The 17,714-nt window shown below is 43.3% G+C and overlaps 1 protein-coding gene across 3 annotated transcripts in view; it reads right to left on the bottom strand.

Annotated features, from left to right (window-relative positions):
* The window catches only part of RTF1 (RTF1 homolog, Paf1/RNA polymerase II complex component), a 44,017-nt gene extending 31,198 nt beyond the window's left edge, over positions 1–12,819 (bottom strand). The window contains exons 1-4 of one of the 3 annotated variants that reach the window (XM_058541280.1): positions 12,619–12,689; positions 9,720–9,789; positions 2,967–3,073; positions 1,878–1,988 (exon numbers count right to left, since the gene is read on the bottom strand). Coding sequence is in view for 1 of the 3 variants with exons in the window: in XM_058541279.1 (XP_058397262.1) it covers positions 1,878–1,988; positions 12,619–12,819 (312 nt within the window). In the remaining 2 variants the exon portion in view is untranslated. Of the gene's footprint in view, positions 1–1,877; positions 1,989–2,966; positions 3,082–9,719; positions 9,790–12,618 lie in introns of those variants that run through there. The other 2 variants (XM_058541279.1, XM_058541281.1) reach the window with 2 other exon arrangements.
* Between the last annotated feature and the right edge of the window lie 4,895 nt (positions 12,820–17,714).

The raw sequence follows: 17,714 nt of genomic DNA, 5'->3' as shown, positions 1-17,714 counted from the left end.
TTCTCCAGTGGTTGGTAGGATTTTTTAAAAAAGATTTTCTTAATCTTTCTGAACAATTTGCTTAATTGTCCAAAATAATGAAATATTCACCCTAAGTTTGAGATGCTCTGTGCTAAGTAGCCTGGGCCAAAGAGTGATAAAGCAGGCACCTTTCAGAATGGCTCTGATATTGAGGCTGCTCTTCCAAGCAAGGGCGTGGGGGTAAGGAGACTGAAGTAGAGCTGCAAGAAGCTTGTGGGCCTGGGGGGCTGAGACCTGGAGGCAGTAGCAGGAGCCAAGAACCCTGCGGGGGAAAGTTACTCAAAGCCTCACTCCCCACTGGGCAGGATGCAGCTTGCCTGTCAGCTTTCTCTCCAGTAAGTGCATAAGTAGTGGGTAGTATCCTAAGGCGAGGACTTCTAGACTTGGTTAAGTAGCTGCAAGTGACAAAGGGAACCCTAAGCTATAAAGGTTTTTACGGATGCTGGGTTTACTCCAGCACAAGTTGTGGGCTCTTCTAAAGCTGCAGAGGTGACACACACTCTGTCCTCCTGGTAGAAGCAGCTAAAAAGGATGAAGGGAATCCCTACAGTTACTGCATACTTAGGACTCTGATTTAACGATAGGAATATGGAGAACAAAATACTTTAAAGGATAGTTATTGCTTGTATCTTAAGAAATTGCAAAGACCATAAACATGTTGCAAGGTATTCCAGACACAATACGGATTCAAACTTAATAGAATGTTGGAGGGAAAACCCACAGCTGCTGACTTCTGAAACATGAAAAAAAAGTAGTTGATGTATGAATAGTGGGAAAGGGATTGTTTACGATTTTCCTGTATTGTCTATGCATCAAAAAACAGAAAAATGGAAAAACCAAACAAATAAGCAAATTAATTCCTAGAGCCCACTGCTTTTCCCAATAACAGATTGGGTTATTTTATTAATGTAAGAGGAATTAAGGTTCCTCCACTAAAAATAAATGAAACAAAAGAATAAAACTCACATATTCACTGCCTCACGCTGTGGAAAGCAATTTTAGATCTACTAAATTATTTAAGATTAAGAGAACATCACTACAGTCAATCAGAATGCAATCATTCCTAATTTGCATATGCAGGGCACTGGTAAATACTGTTCTAGCTGTTAACTAAATTTCATTATAATAAAAAACATTTTTTACTTTAGCGGAACTTTAAAACAAAATAAATACATTGTTAAAAATATTTTCCTAGACTGCAGAGTAAGAGATTAAACAGAAAGGTGATATCCAGCCTCTCTCTAGGAAATTACTAAGGGAAGAAAAGTATTTTAAATCCAATGAGGAACATGTAGGAGCGCTTCGAAGACCCTTCCCCTCATCTCTCTCTTCCAGTTAAGGTTCTGATCTAGGGCCTTTATTGGTGGTGGGCAGTTTGGGAAAGTCACCTTGGATTAAACAATGAATAGCTGGATTTTCCTCCTTAAAAGTTAATACCATCACTCCGAGGGATGTTGATTCAATCTCCCTAAAGAAAGCTTCTTGTCTTGCTGAAAGTATTTCCCACGAAAATATGGCCTTCTTGATAGTTTTTTTTCTAACATGAAAGTGTGATTAAAAAGATGAGAAAAAGATAAAGAAAAGAGATGATGACTAACAGATTGCGCCCCTTCATCTACCGTAGGGCTGAAAACAAGAGACTAAAGAATGTCCTGCAGAGACACTCACTAGGTAACTAGCAGTACAAGGAACATGACAACCTGAGAGTTTTTCTTACACAATTTTCTTTCCTTAAGAAGTTCCCATAAATCTTAGGCTATAGGTCTCAGTTCAAGAAAAAGAGGCCATCAGGAGTCACCAACTCAGGGACCCTCAAACACCCATCAGCCCCAGGGGCTTAGCCCCTCCACACCCACCTCATCATCACTGTCGGACGTCTCAGAGTCTGAGGAGGCTGCAGGCTGACTCACAGGCGGCTCCTTCTCCTCAGAGTCACTGCGCTTCCGCTTTGCCAGGGACAAGAGCTCCTAATAGGGCAGGAGTAGTTACATGAGTTTTGTTCAATAGAGAAGAAATATCCAAGAATCATAATATGCCCACCTCCCTAGATCTCTTCTAACTTCTTTGTGCTTTCGATTGAAGGACATCATCATGAGAATTTTTATCACATGAACAGACCGACTGCCAGTATTCCTAAGTGCTAAAGAAATGTTTTCAAAATCTGTCCCCCCTCCATTTCAGATATACATTCCCCCTAATGGAAATGTATATCTGAAATGCAAAAGGGACTAGAAAACTGAACTGGAGGCTACTTCCAAATTGTCACCACTTCCTCTATAAGCTACAGAAGCACTGATTCTCAGGAATTGATATGAGATGAACCATGATTACAAAGGTAATTTGCTCACTGCTAACTAGTATAGCTAACAAATACTCTGAGTATCTTTTTACCGTGATTCATGGTAAAATTGGCATTTGTGGGACTGTTCTGAATAAGCTGACAAACTACAAGTTTCTGAGGTCATTTTTTATTTTGAATGCTTAAACTAGGGGAAAAAAAAAGTATATTTCCAGTGGTTAATCTAGGGTCTGACAACAACCAGTAAATGTGCTGGCCACTACATCAGAATCCTAATTTGACAACCCCAGTATTCCCATTCACTACCTCTGTCTTGTCCCGGTGAGTTAAGACAGATTAGAGGGAGAGGGAGATGCCATGAAGTAAGTCAGGGCAACAACCAGGATTTGCTCTCCCACATGGTTCCCCTCTCCTGTTACTTCTCCCCAGCTCAGTCCAGTTACTCAAAAACGCAACCAAAGGATACTTCCTCTGGTTCTTGCTCCCTGCTAATATCAATACCGGTCCACAATTACACCATACTTACTAGATGTCAGACACTTTTCGAAGCATCTACCATTTAATCTTGACAACAAGCTTAAGGTAAGTATTGTTATCATCTCCACTTAAAGACAAACTAAGGAGCAGGAGAGTTTAAGTAACTTACCCAAGGTAACACAGCTAGTATATGATAGAGCCAGGATTCAAACCAGGGCAGAGAGAATCCTAGCTCCTAATTCAGTCATGGTTTACTAGTCTAAAAGGTTTTCCATTCTGCCAAAAAAGAGAAAAATACAACTAATAAATACTGGTAGTATTATTCCTTGATGATAATGGTGCTATACAACTCCTAGGTCAAGTGCCAAGACATATTTTAAAATAATAGACTGCTACAAAGTTATCTGTTTTCTTCTTCCAGTCTCTTTCTATTTTAGGAGTATACCCTCTTTGGCCAGAATGAGAAAATGACCTTCTCAGATTAACAGCTGACATGTTCTCCTCTTCATAAGCAGTCATGAAATGTTACTCTTCTCATTTCATTAGAGAGAGCTAGCACACCAACTTCCTGAAAAGGCTGAATATCATAAGAACACTCTACTTTCTCATACCAAAACAGTAACTCCTATTGACCAAATGCAAATTACAGCAATATTTGTGTGTTCATGGTCTTTTTAAAACTTGGGGTGTAATTTACATACAGTACCTTTTATCCTTTCTTATGTACATACAGCTCTATGAGTTTGACAAATACGTACATAGTTTAACCACTCCCACAATCAAGATATAGGACAGTTCCATCATCCCCCCAACTATTGTTGTAATTTGCATTTATTCAATAGGAATTACCATTTGGGTATGAAAAAGTAGAGTGTTCTTATGATTTTCAGCCTTTTCAGGAAGTTGATGCTCTTCATTTCCCTCCCCTCATCCCCTGGCAAGCACAGACCTGTTTTCTGTCCCTATAGATCTGCCTATCGTAGAATATCATATAAATGGAATCATACAGCATGCAGCCTTTTGAATGTGGCTTCTTTACTTAGCACAATGCATTTGACATTCATCCATGTTGCAGCACGTATCAGTAGCTTGTTCCTTTTTATTGTTAAGTAGTATTCCATTGCATGGATGTACCACACTTTGTTTATTCATTTACCAGTTGAAAAACATTTGGGTTGTTTCCATTGGGGGAGATTAGATGTTCATGTACAGGTTTTTGTGTAAACATAAGTTTTTATTTCACTTGGGTAAATACCTAGGAGTGGGATTGCTGGGTTATACGGTAACTTGTGTATGCTCTTTACTATTATCTTTTTTTCCACATTACCTTAATGCAAATTTATGAAATTCAGGAAGATTTCTGGTAAGTAATCTCTTTCCTGACCTTTTGAGGTTCACAAATGCACTAGAATTCTGTTTCAATACCCACTCATTCTAATAGGGTTTTGGATATGCTATCAACCAAATTTCTTCCCTGAAACATTAATTATTACAAGCAGTAGACATTCACTAAAAGTTACTGTAACTAAAGTGTTAAGATGTTAGTACTGCCTTCCTGTTAAAGAGGTTCCATTCTATACTAAAAACCTAACAACTGGCTCTCCTTCATCAACAAACAATTGCATCTGATTGACACAGTTCCTCTTCTTCTATGACATTCAACACCATATTAACAATAGTATGGAGACAGCAAAGACCTTAACAATGTGAAAGATACCCTTTCCACAAGCTGAGAACTATACAGGAGGTTACCAGTAGAACTCATGGCAAGGCTACTCTTTATAGATAAGTCCTTTAATATTCTATTGAGGCTCACAAGTACGGCTGAACAGACCAACGTGCAATGGAAAGGTCTTTCCAACAGTGCACACATGAAGAGACCATGAGATATGCTACCTGCAGGGGTTGATTTATTCAACACCTGTACTCAAAAAAGCCAATCTAAAACTGATTCACGCACAGGGGGTGGTCCATCTGCGGCTCTCTCCTGCCAGCCCACTTCACTGTGCCACGCTGGTTGAGACAACGTTTCTGTGTGTCCAGTGGTTCTCTTCACCATGGTCCCTGTATTTCACCTCATCCAACAAAAACCTTCCCTACTTATCCCGGCATTCATCTAGGGGAATGGCAGTGTGGGGTGCCAGCATGGTATATCAAATTTAAGCTGAACTAAAGATCTGCTTAAAGTAATGCCAATGCCCAACATACTACAGGAATGGCTGTGTAGGGCACCATATCTGGTTTCTAGAGCAGTTTCATTCTATCATTGCTTAAAAGCTATATTTAACATTAAACCAGACTGCCAAAACTGAGACCCTACAATAAAGCAAGTCTAATTGTACTAAGTAATGTTAATTAAAATAGTATTCTTCTGGTTAAGATTATAATTCTAATCCACCAATATGTGAAGACTCATAATCCTTAAGATTTAAGCCCCCTAGCCCATCATTCACAAAAAGTGTACTTTTTTGATGTCATGTCAGGATCAACGTGTAACAAAGCAACTTAGCTCCCTCTTACTTACTTAAAGGAAATTAAATCTCATCTCTTTAATCAGATCTCCCATGATCATATGACAGTGGGATACATATTCTGCACCCCAGAAAAGGAAAAGAAAAGCCTATATGGATAAACCTCAGAAGTTTTTATAGCTAATTAGCATGTTGAGCTCTTTTTCACTTATTCATTCCAAAAATATAGCTAATGTAAGTAATTACTACCAGCTAGGGTGACCAAACATCCTGGTTTTCTCAGGACTATCCTGGTTTTAGCACAGAAAGTCCTGAATTCTGGGAAACTCCTCAGTTCCAGGCAAACCAGGACAGATGGTTACCCTTCTACCAGCACCTATTATGTACTCATAGCACCTACCAAGCCTTCGGTAGATAGTCATGAAGAAAAGATACATAGTCCTTCACCTCATGGAATTTAAAATCAAGTGAGGGAGACAGACAATAAACAAGTAAAGAAATAATTAATTATATCTATGATAAGTGCTAAGACGGAGGTGAATCAAGCAAATGGGAACCTAACCGCAATAGGGTGATCAGGGGAGGCAATGGCATTTAGGCTGAGACTAGAAACTCTAGGGGAAGAAAGAGGGGTGCAGTTTTCTGGACAGAGGTCTCCAGATGGAATAGCTAAGGCCCTGAAGCTGGCAACAACTTGACTTAGTCAAAGAACTGAAAGAGAACCAGTGTGCCTGGAGCTTAGCAGGCAAGCGGGAAAATGGAATGCGGTAGGCTAGAAGTAAAAAGAAACCAGATCATTCAGAGGTTTATAAAGCAGGATCAGGAGCACGGATCTTATCTGAAGGCAGTGGGGAGCCATCAAATGGTTTCAAGCAGGGGAGGAACCATCCCTCGAGGGTTTTAAAGAGCACTCTGACTGACGGGAACAGACTAGAGGGGCCAGGGTGGAAGCACGGAGAGGAGTCAGAAGGAATCCACAGCAGCGTCATCACAGTGTATGGTGACCTGGACAAGGTAAGTAGCCACAGGGACAGAGAGAAGTGGGAGGACTTGAGAGATGTTGAAGAAGGAGTAGTAATTCACAGAGGTTTAAATTTGAGATGTTAATTACTATTCTTTCTTTCATATCAAACTTGTTGGTAGAGGAACATGATTCCAACAGTGGACATTGGTTACTTTACAGAAGTAAGGAACAGAGCCAGGGAAGTATTTCTGTTTTGTTGGAACTATTTCAACAAGCTATTTTTATAAAAAAACAAAAGAAAACAAATCAAAACAACGAACATACACACAAAAACCCTTCCGAAGTAATAATTCCAAAGTGGCAGCAGAACAATCCTTTACATTTCACATGATTGGCACTAAATGTGGCAACTTTCTCTTAAAATTGCCAGTAAAGTAATTATAATTGTAGATAAAATACTAAATTATATAAATGTCCACAATGTCATAGAATTGACAAAATGAAATCAGTTTTAAACCCATTCAAAATAAAAAGTACTACAAGTTAAAAAACAAAATTCTACTATTGTTACTTGTTTTTACTTAGCTCCCTCTCCTAATATACCTAATATACTTTTTTTTTTTGCTGAGGAAGATTTGCCCTGAGCTAACATCTGTGCCCATTTTTCTCTATTTTGTATGTGGGTTGCTGCCACAGCATGGTGCAAGTGGTGTAGGTCTGCACCCAGGAATCAAACACAGGCTGCTGAAACAGAGCACGCCAAACTTAACCACTAGGCCACAGGGCTGGCCCCTAATATACTTTTTAGTTAAAGCACATTTCTACCCATTAGAGAAGGGCTATCAGTATTACAGTAGAGGGGCTGGAGCAAGAACTCTCAAATTGAGTGTCCTTTATCTCTAATACAGTAATCCTACTGTAACAAGAAAAGTTAGAAAACTTTCCACTGTGGATATGCCGAGTAGTATTTGTTTATTCAATAAAGATCTATTAAGTGCCTACTCCGTCGGGCAGGCATTATTTTCAACTACCTACTTGACATCCTACTTGGGTATCTCATGGACAACTTTAAACTCAACACATCCAAGACTGAACTCATGCTTTTCATCTCTAAACCTGATCTGCCTCCAGGGCTCCCCGTCTCATGCCAGAACCTCCTCTTCCTCACCCCAACATCTAATCAGTCATCAAGTCCTCTCAGTTTTATAACCTGAATTTTATGCCCAATAGAATCTTTCTGTCATCTCTATAACTACCATGTCTGTTCAAGTTGGCATGCAGTCAACAAATACTGACGGGGTGCCTGCGGCAGACCTGGCACTGTGCTAGGCGCAGGAATACTACGGGGAACTAATAGCCTTGGCCTCCTGGAGCTTCCATTCTAGCGGAAATTATGCTCTCCACCACCTCACACCTGGACTCCTCTGTGTGCCACCTAACTGGTGCCACTTCTCCAGATTACTCTCCACATAGCAGCCTGAGCAAGCTTTTTAAAAGACAAATCTGGACACTTCTTCCAGCCTAAAATCCTTCAATGGCTTCTCATTACCCTCAGAATAAAGTCCAGAGTCCCTAACATTGCCATCACGGCCCTGCCAGTGGCTTTAAAACTTCTTCTTTTTAACCCCAGCCCACATAAATTATAAATTATACCTTATGACCCAGCATACACGTACATGCATATACGTGAAACAAATTTCACGAAACTTAACTTTACTTATCCTTACTGACACACTTGATGTTTTCTATTCGATTCAATTTCATTTTCATTTTTAAGGCTAGTTGTGATCCACTAAACTGGCTTTTCTATCCTCAAAGGGTGCAAACAGAGACTCCTCTGTAGCTTTGTCTGTACCACTTTCTCTCCAACTAGGTATATTCCAGTCACTCTGCGCTTCTTTCAGTTTCATGAGGGTGCTCGGTCCTTCCTGCCTCAACGCTTTTGTACTGGCTGGTCTCTCAACCATGAACACTCAACATGTCCATGTCCTCTTCAGTCTCCTAATCTCCTCTTCCCTAACACATATTCCAGGTCTCGGGTTAAATGTCACTCTCACCAGGCTAGTATAGGGTTCCTGGTCATACTCTCACAGTATCCTTGCTCTTCCTTCACAGCCTGTAGTGCAGTTGTAAGGAAATAACTCTCTCCCTGACTCCCTCTCCCCACCCGCCCCCAATCTCCTCAAAGGTGGCAACTGCTTCCATTTTGTTTACCAAATAGCCCTAGTGCCCAGCACAGTCTAACACATTTGTTGAAAGATAAACCATCTCTGACCTTGGGGACCTTATAGTCTAGGAAGGGAGCAATAAGTACACCAACAGAACCTGTGTGTCGAAAGATGGGTTTTGAATTTTTCCTAAAAGCCTCTCTGTTAATGTTCCCATGGGACTCAATCTTCTGGGGACTATTTCTAAAGAAAACTCGAGTGAAATTAGCAAATCAAGCAGATGCAACATTATGACACAAATCAAGAACTTCACAAGTTAACACTGACACTGCTTACAAGTTCATCCTAGATTTCAAATTCTGCTCTAACGTAAAGAAGACTGTCTTAATGAGAAGCACAATTTTTAAATTTCCCAAGTTTTACAGGGAAAGTTTATGAAAAGATACTTTAAAACAATGATATTTGTAACATATAATGTCTAAAAATAACCCCTAGAAAATACTTAAGGGGCCTATTCTTTCAAAGACAAATTTAATTATTGTTATTTCAAGTAAGATAAGCAGAGAAAAACAGGACATGACAACATAATCACCATTTTAAAGAAGAAAGGAAATTATGAAATAAAGCATCCCAGTACGCGTGTAGCTCAATTTTTTTTCTTGAGAAAGGCAGAGTAAAGTTTTTATAAATACTGAGTTCTATTGATCTGAATAGAGAACTCTGATTCCTTTATTATCTTGGATGCATTTCATTTTATAGGACCCAGTGCATAAATATTATTCCATAAAGAGTGACACACATTATCTCCATGGAGGTGCATGATGAGCTAAAAGGCCTCAAATTCTGTTATTTTTTTCCTAGAGGCACCAAACACAAGTATCTTCATGATTTGCAATTTTAAAATGTTGAAGAAAGGGTGTGGCAACATAAAAAAATAAAGTCACTATCAGGTCACATGTGAAAAGAAATCCTACAAATTCTCAAAGTCTGCGTTTTAAAAACCTTTGAAAGTTAAAACAAATTTTAAAATACTCTGATTCAGTTACTACATAACTCTTCCCATCAAGAAGAAAGGAAAAAAAGAAACAGGCCTCAGTACAAAGCATCCCAACAATTCAAATAGCTTCAGAGATTTAGAAGAACCAGCCAGCAGCTATGCCACCTTAAACATCTCTGTTAAGTTCCTTCAGTTACACATGCACACACAATGGCCAAGACAGGAAGCTATTTTTCTCAACCACTCAGAGTGTCTTACTAAAAAGATTAACTTGCATACAGACAGTGGTCTCGATTAACATAAATAAGTACCTCGGCTGTACCTGGTAAAAATGCAGAGTCGAGGGCTCTATCCCCTGAGGGTCTGATTCAGTAGGTCTGGGATGGGAGCCCCTGCAAAGTACATTTTAAATAAGCAACCTAGGCAGCTTCTGACATAGGTGGTCCTCCTCCCCCCACCAGGAAAAACCAGCATAGAAGGCTCATCTGCCTCACCTTCAGTAAGGACTAAGTTGGAGATAATAATTCTGACATGATGGCTTAGACTCCTATCTGGAAAACCCAGGGACAAAGGACCTACTTACTGTGTTCCACTCTCACATTAGACACTGAGAGATTTGTCATGGTTTGTTCTTTTCCGCAAAGACCATATACTAGACAGCAAATATGATGTTATACCCACAATGAAGACCCAGAACTAGATGGAGCAGCAGCCCAAGGCATCTTGGTCAGAAAAGGCTCAGAATTCATTAATTTTTTTCTGAAGATTCATAAAGACCCCCAAACCCGGCTGACTTTGAACTTCTCCTAAAGGTTTCTGGTGAAAACTTCTAGAGGGCAGAGATCTTTCTCTTTCATTCCTCTGAGAGCCTGGCACAGTGCAGACCGATAGAACAGACCGATAGATAGAAGGCACTGGTGCCTCTGTTAGGATGTGCAGGGAAAGGGAATTTTGATCTGGTTTCCATCTGATAAAAGAATGCCAATGAGTGGTTGAAGAGGAGGAAGCTGAAATTGCTGTTAAAATGTATTAGGTATTACTTACAAATTTCATGCTAATTTCTTTTTACAAAAAGATAGAATTAGGTTTAAAGTTGCAATCCCTTCCAGTTCCCACTTTGGCAAAGCTCTTTGTGGATCAGGTACAATCTCTCTACCACAAAGGGAAGCTCTCAATTCATTTCATTTGTTAGAATTCTGTGGAAAATCACTAAGGACAGAATAATTTGCAGCTTAGTTCATTTATCATCAGAACAGATGTCTTGAGAGTGCTCTACCAAGGAAGCCCCCCTAATAATCTTTTAAATTGATGTAACAATTTCATCTAAAGTATTCAATATACTTTACCAACACGAATTCTAGCAACATGGAAAATGGCCATGAAACATCATTCTCATTTTGCAATATGAAAAATTAAAAGACTAACAGATTAAGTTGGTATAGTAGAAAGAGTATAGGCCTTGCAATCCTGCAGATTTGGGTTCCAATTCCAACTTGACCACTTACGAGTTGTGTCAATCTAGGTAAGTTACTTCTTCACCCTCCATTTTCCTCATATGTAAAATGGGGAAAATGATATCAACTTCACCATAATTTGAAAACTTGACAATGTAAATAAAGCACTTGATTAAGGTGACTAGTTCACCCCTGGCACTATGTAAATGGTAACTGATGTTGTTATCGGAAATAGATACATTTCTAGATCAGAAAATAGTTAAAAAAAAAAAGGTTCTAATTCCCCTAAGTGCCAGTCTAAAATTATCAACCAAACTTTTAAAGTCAAGAATATATTTTTGATACTTTTGTAAATTTCAGGAGGCTTTCAGTGAGAACATTTTCGACTTACCTTTCAATTCCTATCACAAAACAAAGTTTCTATTCCTTTGACCGTTCTCCACAGGCCCCACTACTTCACCTCCATAACCATTTTCAAAACAGCCTTCTTTTCTTCAACACATCTCCAGTTCCTCCTTCTTAAAAGTCCTCCCCTTTCACGCCCTAATATTTTAGTCCTGAGACCTCTGGCTTAATACAAAGGACCTCCAAGAAGCCATTTATACAAAAGCTTTAATTTGCAAGTGCTTGTACCAACATGAATTCTTACAAATATTTGATCCTTACAACAACCCAATTAGATGCACAGGCTGATGCTGTATCTAGACTTCACAGTTACAACCAAAGATAACATAGCTAGAAAACAGCACAGCCCAGCCTAGAACTCAAATTTTCAGATTCTAAGTTCAGTACTCTCTCTACTCAACTTATAAAGCTACTACTTCTTGCATATTCTTTCTTTATATCATTTGTTCACAAAACATGAGGGAAAACCCTCTTTGTTATCTCCTAGTATCACCAGAGCACTGCTACAAAGGACAGATTTCTCCCTACAGTATTTTCTGGAGTATATATACAGTTCAAGCAACCCCAAGACACTGAAACCAAAAGTTACTTTCAACAGTTCCCGCACAATCCTCAAGTAAAAAAGAATTCTGGGATACTGCACGAAAGAGGCCTCGGCCAAAGTCCCTCTATGCCTCCCTATATATTTTCTCCACTTCTGCCCTCGTTCCTCCTCCCAAGACTTTTCTTCAGCCTGACATCTCAACGGGGACCTTTCTCAACCACAAACGACCCTAGTTGCCAAACAGACTCGTGCCCACAGCAAAATCTTCCTCGCCAAGCACGGCAGAGGTTCCCTGGAACATTTACGAGTGTCCCTCCTCTTCGTCCACATCCCTTGTCTGAAAAACTTTCATCTTCTAGAGTCCGCACCTTCTCGGCACCACCCCCCCACCCCCCACCACCGCCCCACGCTCACCCTTGCACCTCGTCCAAAACCTCCTAGCCTCCCGGGTTGGCGGGCGATACTTCCTATCTCCCCGGGCCCGGATCGCCTGGTCTACAGCCCGCCGCCCCGATCTGGCCCCGGCAGATTGCGGACCCCTCCTGTCTCCCGAACCCGAGGCCCACCAGCCCAGTCCCTGCCCCGCCTCCCCGCCCAAGGCGCCAAGTCCTCGGGGGCTCCGTCTCCAGGCCCCGACTGGACTCAAAGGGCCCTGGGCGCTGCGGGGAGGACAGGTAGGAGGCGGTAGCGGCGGTCCGGGCACGGGGCGAGCCGGACGCTCGGGCTAGGAGGCCCCGGGCCCGGCCGGCTCCCAGCTCCTGTGGCCCGGACTCAGCCCTCCCGCTCCGCCAGCCCGCGCCTCCGCGGCCTGCCCTCACCTGATCCAGGTTCTCGTCGCTGCCGCTGTCCTCCGTGTCCGAGTCGATCACGACGCGGCCTTTCCGCTTCTTTACCATCGTCGTCCCCCGGCTCCCACGCCGGACGCCGCCCGGACTCCCCTCTTGCCCGCCTGCCAGTGGGACCGCCACTGCCGCCACCGCCACCACCACCGCTCGACCCACACAAAGGCGACCGCGCATGCGCGCTCCGCTCCGCCCCTGGCCCCGCCTCCCGCTCGGCGCACGCCGTTCGCCGGCGCCCGGCGCCACGCCCTGCCACGCCCCCGACGCAGCGTGGGAGGCGGGGTCCCTCACCAGGCTGGGTTCCTGGCAGCGTTACCCGGCGCGGGCCCCTGGAAATATTGGGTGTGTTGCTGCTTCGGGGCTGGAGCTCTGTGTGCTGCCCACCTGTCGTGGACTGGAGCCGCAAGCATCTGGGTTCTCTCTGAGGAGCCTTTCAACCGTCTGAAACTATCAAAGTGTCGACGTCAGGGGCCGCCCGCCTGGAAGACACAAGTCGCCGGGACCATGCCGCGGGCACCCGTTGGGAGATGAAGTTTGCCTACCTGAGCAGTGCAAGTGACAGCTGAGCTGGGACCTGGAGGAAGCATCTTAGTTACGCAGAAGAAGAGTAGAGGGAAGGGTGTTTCAAGCAGAGAACCGCGTGGGCAAAGGCCCAGCGATAGCAGAAAAAGTTGGGTTCAGGAAACTGGAAGTTCATTGCGGCCGAACACATGGTGTGGTGTGTGGGTATAAGGCTGCAGAGAGACGCAGTGGCTACATCATTCAAAGCCTAATAAGCAGTATTTTGAAGTTTGAACTTTAGTATTGAAAGATCTTAATGACATTATTAGATTTGTTTTTTAAAAAGATTACTCTGGCCGAAGTGTAGCGAATGAATTAGAAAGGAGTGAGACTAAGAGCAGGGGACCAGTTAGGCTGTTGGCGTCCTTTTGACAAGAGACGATGGTGTGCTGAACTAAGGAAGAAGCAGTGGAAGTGGAGAGAAGTGGATGGGTTCTGGATAATTTGAAAGATAGAATTCCCAGGACTTGGAGATTAGTTGGGAGATGGGTAAGGCAAGGTCCCAAACACAAATGTTGCTGATCTGGCTTAGGAAGCTGGTGGAGAGTGGGCCCTTCATCAAGATAAGGAACACAAGTGGAGAGGAGGTTGGAGAGACTGATGTGGGTAGGAAATAAGTTCAGTTTTATGCCTGTTGAGGTCAGCTGATAAAAAGGGCAACTCCAGAAGTGATTTCTTTGTGGGATTTGGAATATATGGTAGGGAGCATAAACAATAATAGTTTGAAACTGTTCTCAAAACTTTGTGGAGTCCATTAAATCTTTATTCTGGTAGTGAACTTGGGAGTTAGACCCCGTTCTTCCCTAGGCATTCCTTGGCACAGGCAGGCTCGTGAGTTCTTGCTCTCTGGCTCCCTTTTTCTTTTCCCCTTTACTGTCTAAATTTTATTTTCTCTAGAAAGCTTGTAATACATATCACAAATGTGCAAGCCTTAAAATAGTAATAAAAGAAAATATCATATACATAGAGAAATCCCTGGAATTAAACACATACCTAGATGTCCAGTTTGCTGCCAGTTAGCTTGAAACAGTGTTCAGGATTAAGGTAGACAAAACCAAATAAGGCCCAGCTACCCCTTGACTCTAAAAGATTTTTCCTAAGATATAACCCCTAGACTTCAGTCCCCTAACATATCCTTGAAACTGAGCCTGTGGCCAAGATGATGTAAAATGACCAGGCCATCGGGCCGGCCCCGTGGCTTAGCGGTTAAGTGCGCGTGCTCTGCTGCTGGTGGCCCGGGTTCGGATCCCGGGTGCGCACCGACGCACTGCTTCTCCGGCCATGCTGGGGCCGCGTCCCACATGCAGCAGCTAGAAGGATGTGCAGCTATGACATACAACTATCTACTGGGGCTTTGGGGGGGAAAAATAAATCAATAAAATCTAAACAGACCACCCCAGGGGACAAAAGAGGTTCTTTTCTTTTTCAGGAAGATTAGCCCTACACTAACATGTGTTGCCAATCTTCCTCTTTTTTTTCTTTTCTCCCCAAAGTCCCAGTACATAGCTGTGTATCACAGTTGTAGAGTTGTAGCTGTTCTATGTGGGACGCCACCTGAGCATGTCTTGATGAGCCGTGAGAAGCTCCGCGCCCAGGATCCGAACCAGTGAATCCTGGGCCACCGAAGCAGAATGCGGGAAGCTAACCACTATGCCACCAGGCTGGCCCCACAAGACATATTTTTAACATCTGTTGTTTTGAGAAAATGCAAAATGACAAAACTACTGTAGATTTAGTAACAATTTTATTCTTTATTTTTTTTGTGAGGAAGATCAGCCCTGTGCTAACATCTGCCAATCCTCCTCTTTTTATTTTTGCTGAGGAAGACTGGCCCTGGGCTAACATCCGTGTCCATCTTCCTCCACTTTATATGGGACGCTGCCACAGCATGGCTTGCCAAGCGGTGCCTTGGTGCGCGCCCCAGATCCAAACCGGCGAACCCCGGGCCGGCGCAGCGGAGCACGCGCGCTTAACTGCTTGTGGCACCGGGCTGGCCCCTTTAGTACGGTGGCCCCTTTAGTAACAATTTTAAATGCACTTGTATTCTGTTCCTTACAACTATATCTTAAAATATATTTGAAAATAGTAAAACATGTATGTATGTGAACTTTCAGAGAAGGACTGGGGAAGTCATTATGGTGTGTGTGTGCCATGGTATTGCAGGGTCCTCCTTTTGGTGACCTGACCATCTCTTAATTACTGAATTCAGGGTCTGAAAACTGGCTCAGATCAGAAAGTGGGCAAAGGATGGTCACTTTTATGGGGCAACTGCTCTCAACCCCCTCGTCACCCAACCTTGATTTCTTGTGATTAAAAATTGAGGAGTACCCTTGTTGGCTGCCCACCTATTTTGCCCTTGGGGATGCTGTGTTCTGTTAACCATGTCCATAATTCCCTGAGGGTCAGGGCTCTTTGGCTGTCACTTGGACCTTTCCGCTCATAATAATTGCATCTACCTGGCTTCTGGCACTTAAGTGCTGCCACCTGGCCTCTGGTTTCAAGATCCTATCACCCCATTGCTGTTAGTGAGCCTGGTTTTGTAACAGCTTCCCCTCCTGTCAGTCCTGATCTACACAGAACGACCGCTGAACTTTTAGTGGTGCTGGTGCCCCTTTTACCATCACATTCCTTATGGTCTTGGTAAATGGAGTATCCTCTTGTCTTCCCATGGAACATAATCATTCTTTGGGATTTCCAATGTTATATGGTACATCTACTTCATTGTGCTCACTTCTCTGAGCCTTTTAATCCCTTCCTACACCATCTGTCTTGGCAATTCTGGCATTTCTTACCTCATGTGGGCGGTTGAGTTTTCCATGCTTCTAACAGCCATTCTAGTGGCAAACTTGCACCATTTCCTGGGGTCCTTGGCAGAGTGGTAAATTCTGTATCTCAGGAGAGTGCTCCCAAATCAATAAACTCTCCCTAGTCCAATTTCATAATCTGGTCCCCTTGATCAAGCACCCTCAGAATCCAGTCCCTTGCTGCTCTCTCAGCTCCTGCCATTACATGCTTGGCTGGTTCTGCAGCTCGTTTGGAGTATAGTCCCTTTCCTTCCTTATCAGGCCCAATATGTACCCGATTGGGGTATGTAGTGTTTAAATGCTAGTTATTGGCCTAGTGTCCAGGAAGGAGGTAAGGGCAGATTTTGATGAGGGTACGTACCCTTACAGGATACAGGCCTCTGCACTGTCTACAAGCAAGAGAGGAATGCTGGATGGTGGGCCATTTCTGCAGGTTCAGGAGAATTTAGGAATTTAAGATCTTCAGGGGCATCAATCAGATATCCCCATCCCATATGTCATGGTCCCATTATTTCCCAACTAGGGCCCTTAGCTGACCTGCCTTGCTTGGGAGTATAACATTGGAGCTCAGACTACTCTGATGATTATCCTGGCCACAGCTTTCCCTGCCCTCTCACTGCAGGTGTTGAAGCCCTTTTCATATGCTGTTAAGGAGGCCCTCTGGCTTTCACATTTGGCATTCAGTAACAGCGACCCAATTTCACTATCCTTATAGCTACTATGCACCGCCCCATATTTTTTAAATGCCTGATACATCCCATCACTAGTACATTCCCTTCCACCAGCATACTTTCCCTACTCGCCAATGATGACATAGTTAACAATTGGACCACTAGATCTTCGTTTCCAACTGTGTGGTGAGTGACCCAGCTTCTAAACCTCATTTTGTTGCCTGCTTTCTCAGACCACTCCTAGCACCACTGTTGCAGGTTGGGTTCTCCAAGAAGCAGACTCTAAGATGCAGTTTACTGTGCAGGATGTTTATTAGGAAGTGTCCCTGGAATTGACAACCATGGAAGGGAGGGAAAGTGAGAGAAGTTGAGCTGCAGTGCATACCTGACAACAGTGTCAGCTGATCACATGGGCACTCTGCAGCTAAAGTAGATGCTCAGAGTTGTCCCTCATTGGGCTGAAATGGCCAGCCTTTATAACCCTGCCTCAGGCAGTCATTAGATTTGGCCACCTGAGAAGGCTGTGACCCTGGGCAAGGAGTCTCTCTGCAACTTAGCTAGATGCTGAAGTATCTGAGAGCTAAAGGCCATCAGCTGGGCCAGCAAGTCCCTCCTTCCTGGTTGATGCATCTCTGTGTCCATCCAGAAACTGAGGCACAGAGATGTTCCCAAGGTCACACGTAAATAATGGAGTCAGTCTGATTCCAGAGTGGTGCTCTTAACTGCTGTCAGATATTTGGTGCCTCTGCCTAGTCCAGTAGACAAGCAGCTACAGCCTGCTTATCCAAAGCACACTGGAAATAACTTCTGTTAAAACAGGTGGAGAGGCAAGATTGTAAAGGTGGTCTAGACAGGGCAGGGGGGTAGAAACACAGTAGCCAGAAGGGGGACTAGGAAGGGAGAGTTTTCTAGTGCATCTCCAGTGCTGCAGGAGAGAGGGGCCTTGAGCAGCTGGCATGCCCTATCACCCTAGGCACACGCTTCTAGGAGCGTGGGAATGGGTGATATGCCAGACTGCGGTGGATTGGAGAAAACA

Source organism: Diceros bicornis, chromosome 5, assembly GCF_020826845.1.
Source record: "Diceros bicornis minor isolate mBicDic1 chromosome 5, mDicBic1.mat.cur, whole genome shotgun sequence".
NCBI lineage: Eukaryota > Metazoa > Chordata > Mammalia > Perissodactyla > Rhinocerotidae > Diceros > Diceros bicornis.
This window is presented reverse-complemented; position numbering and strand designations above follow the sequence as displayed.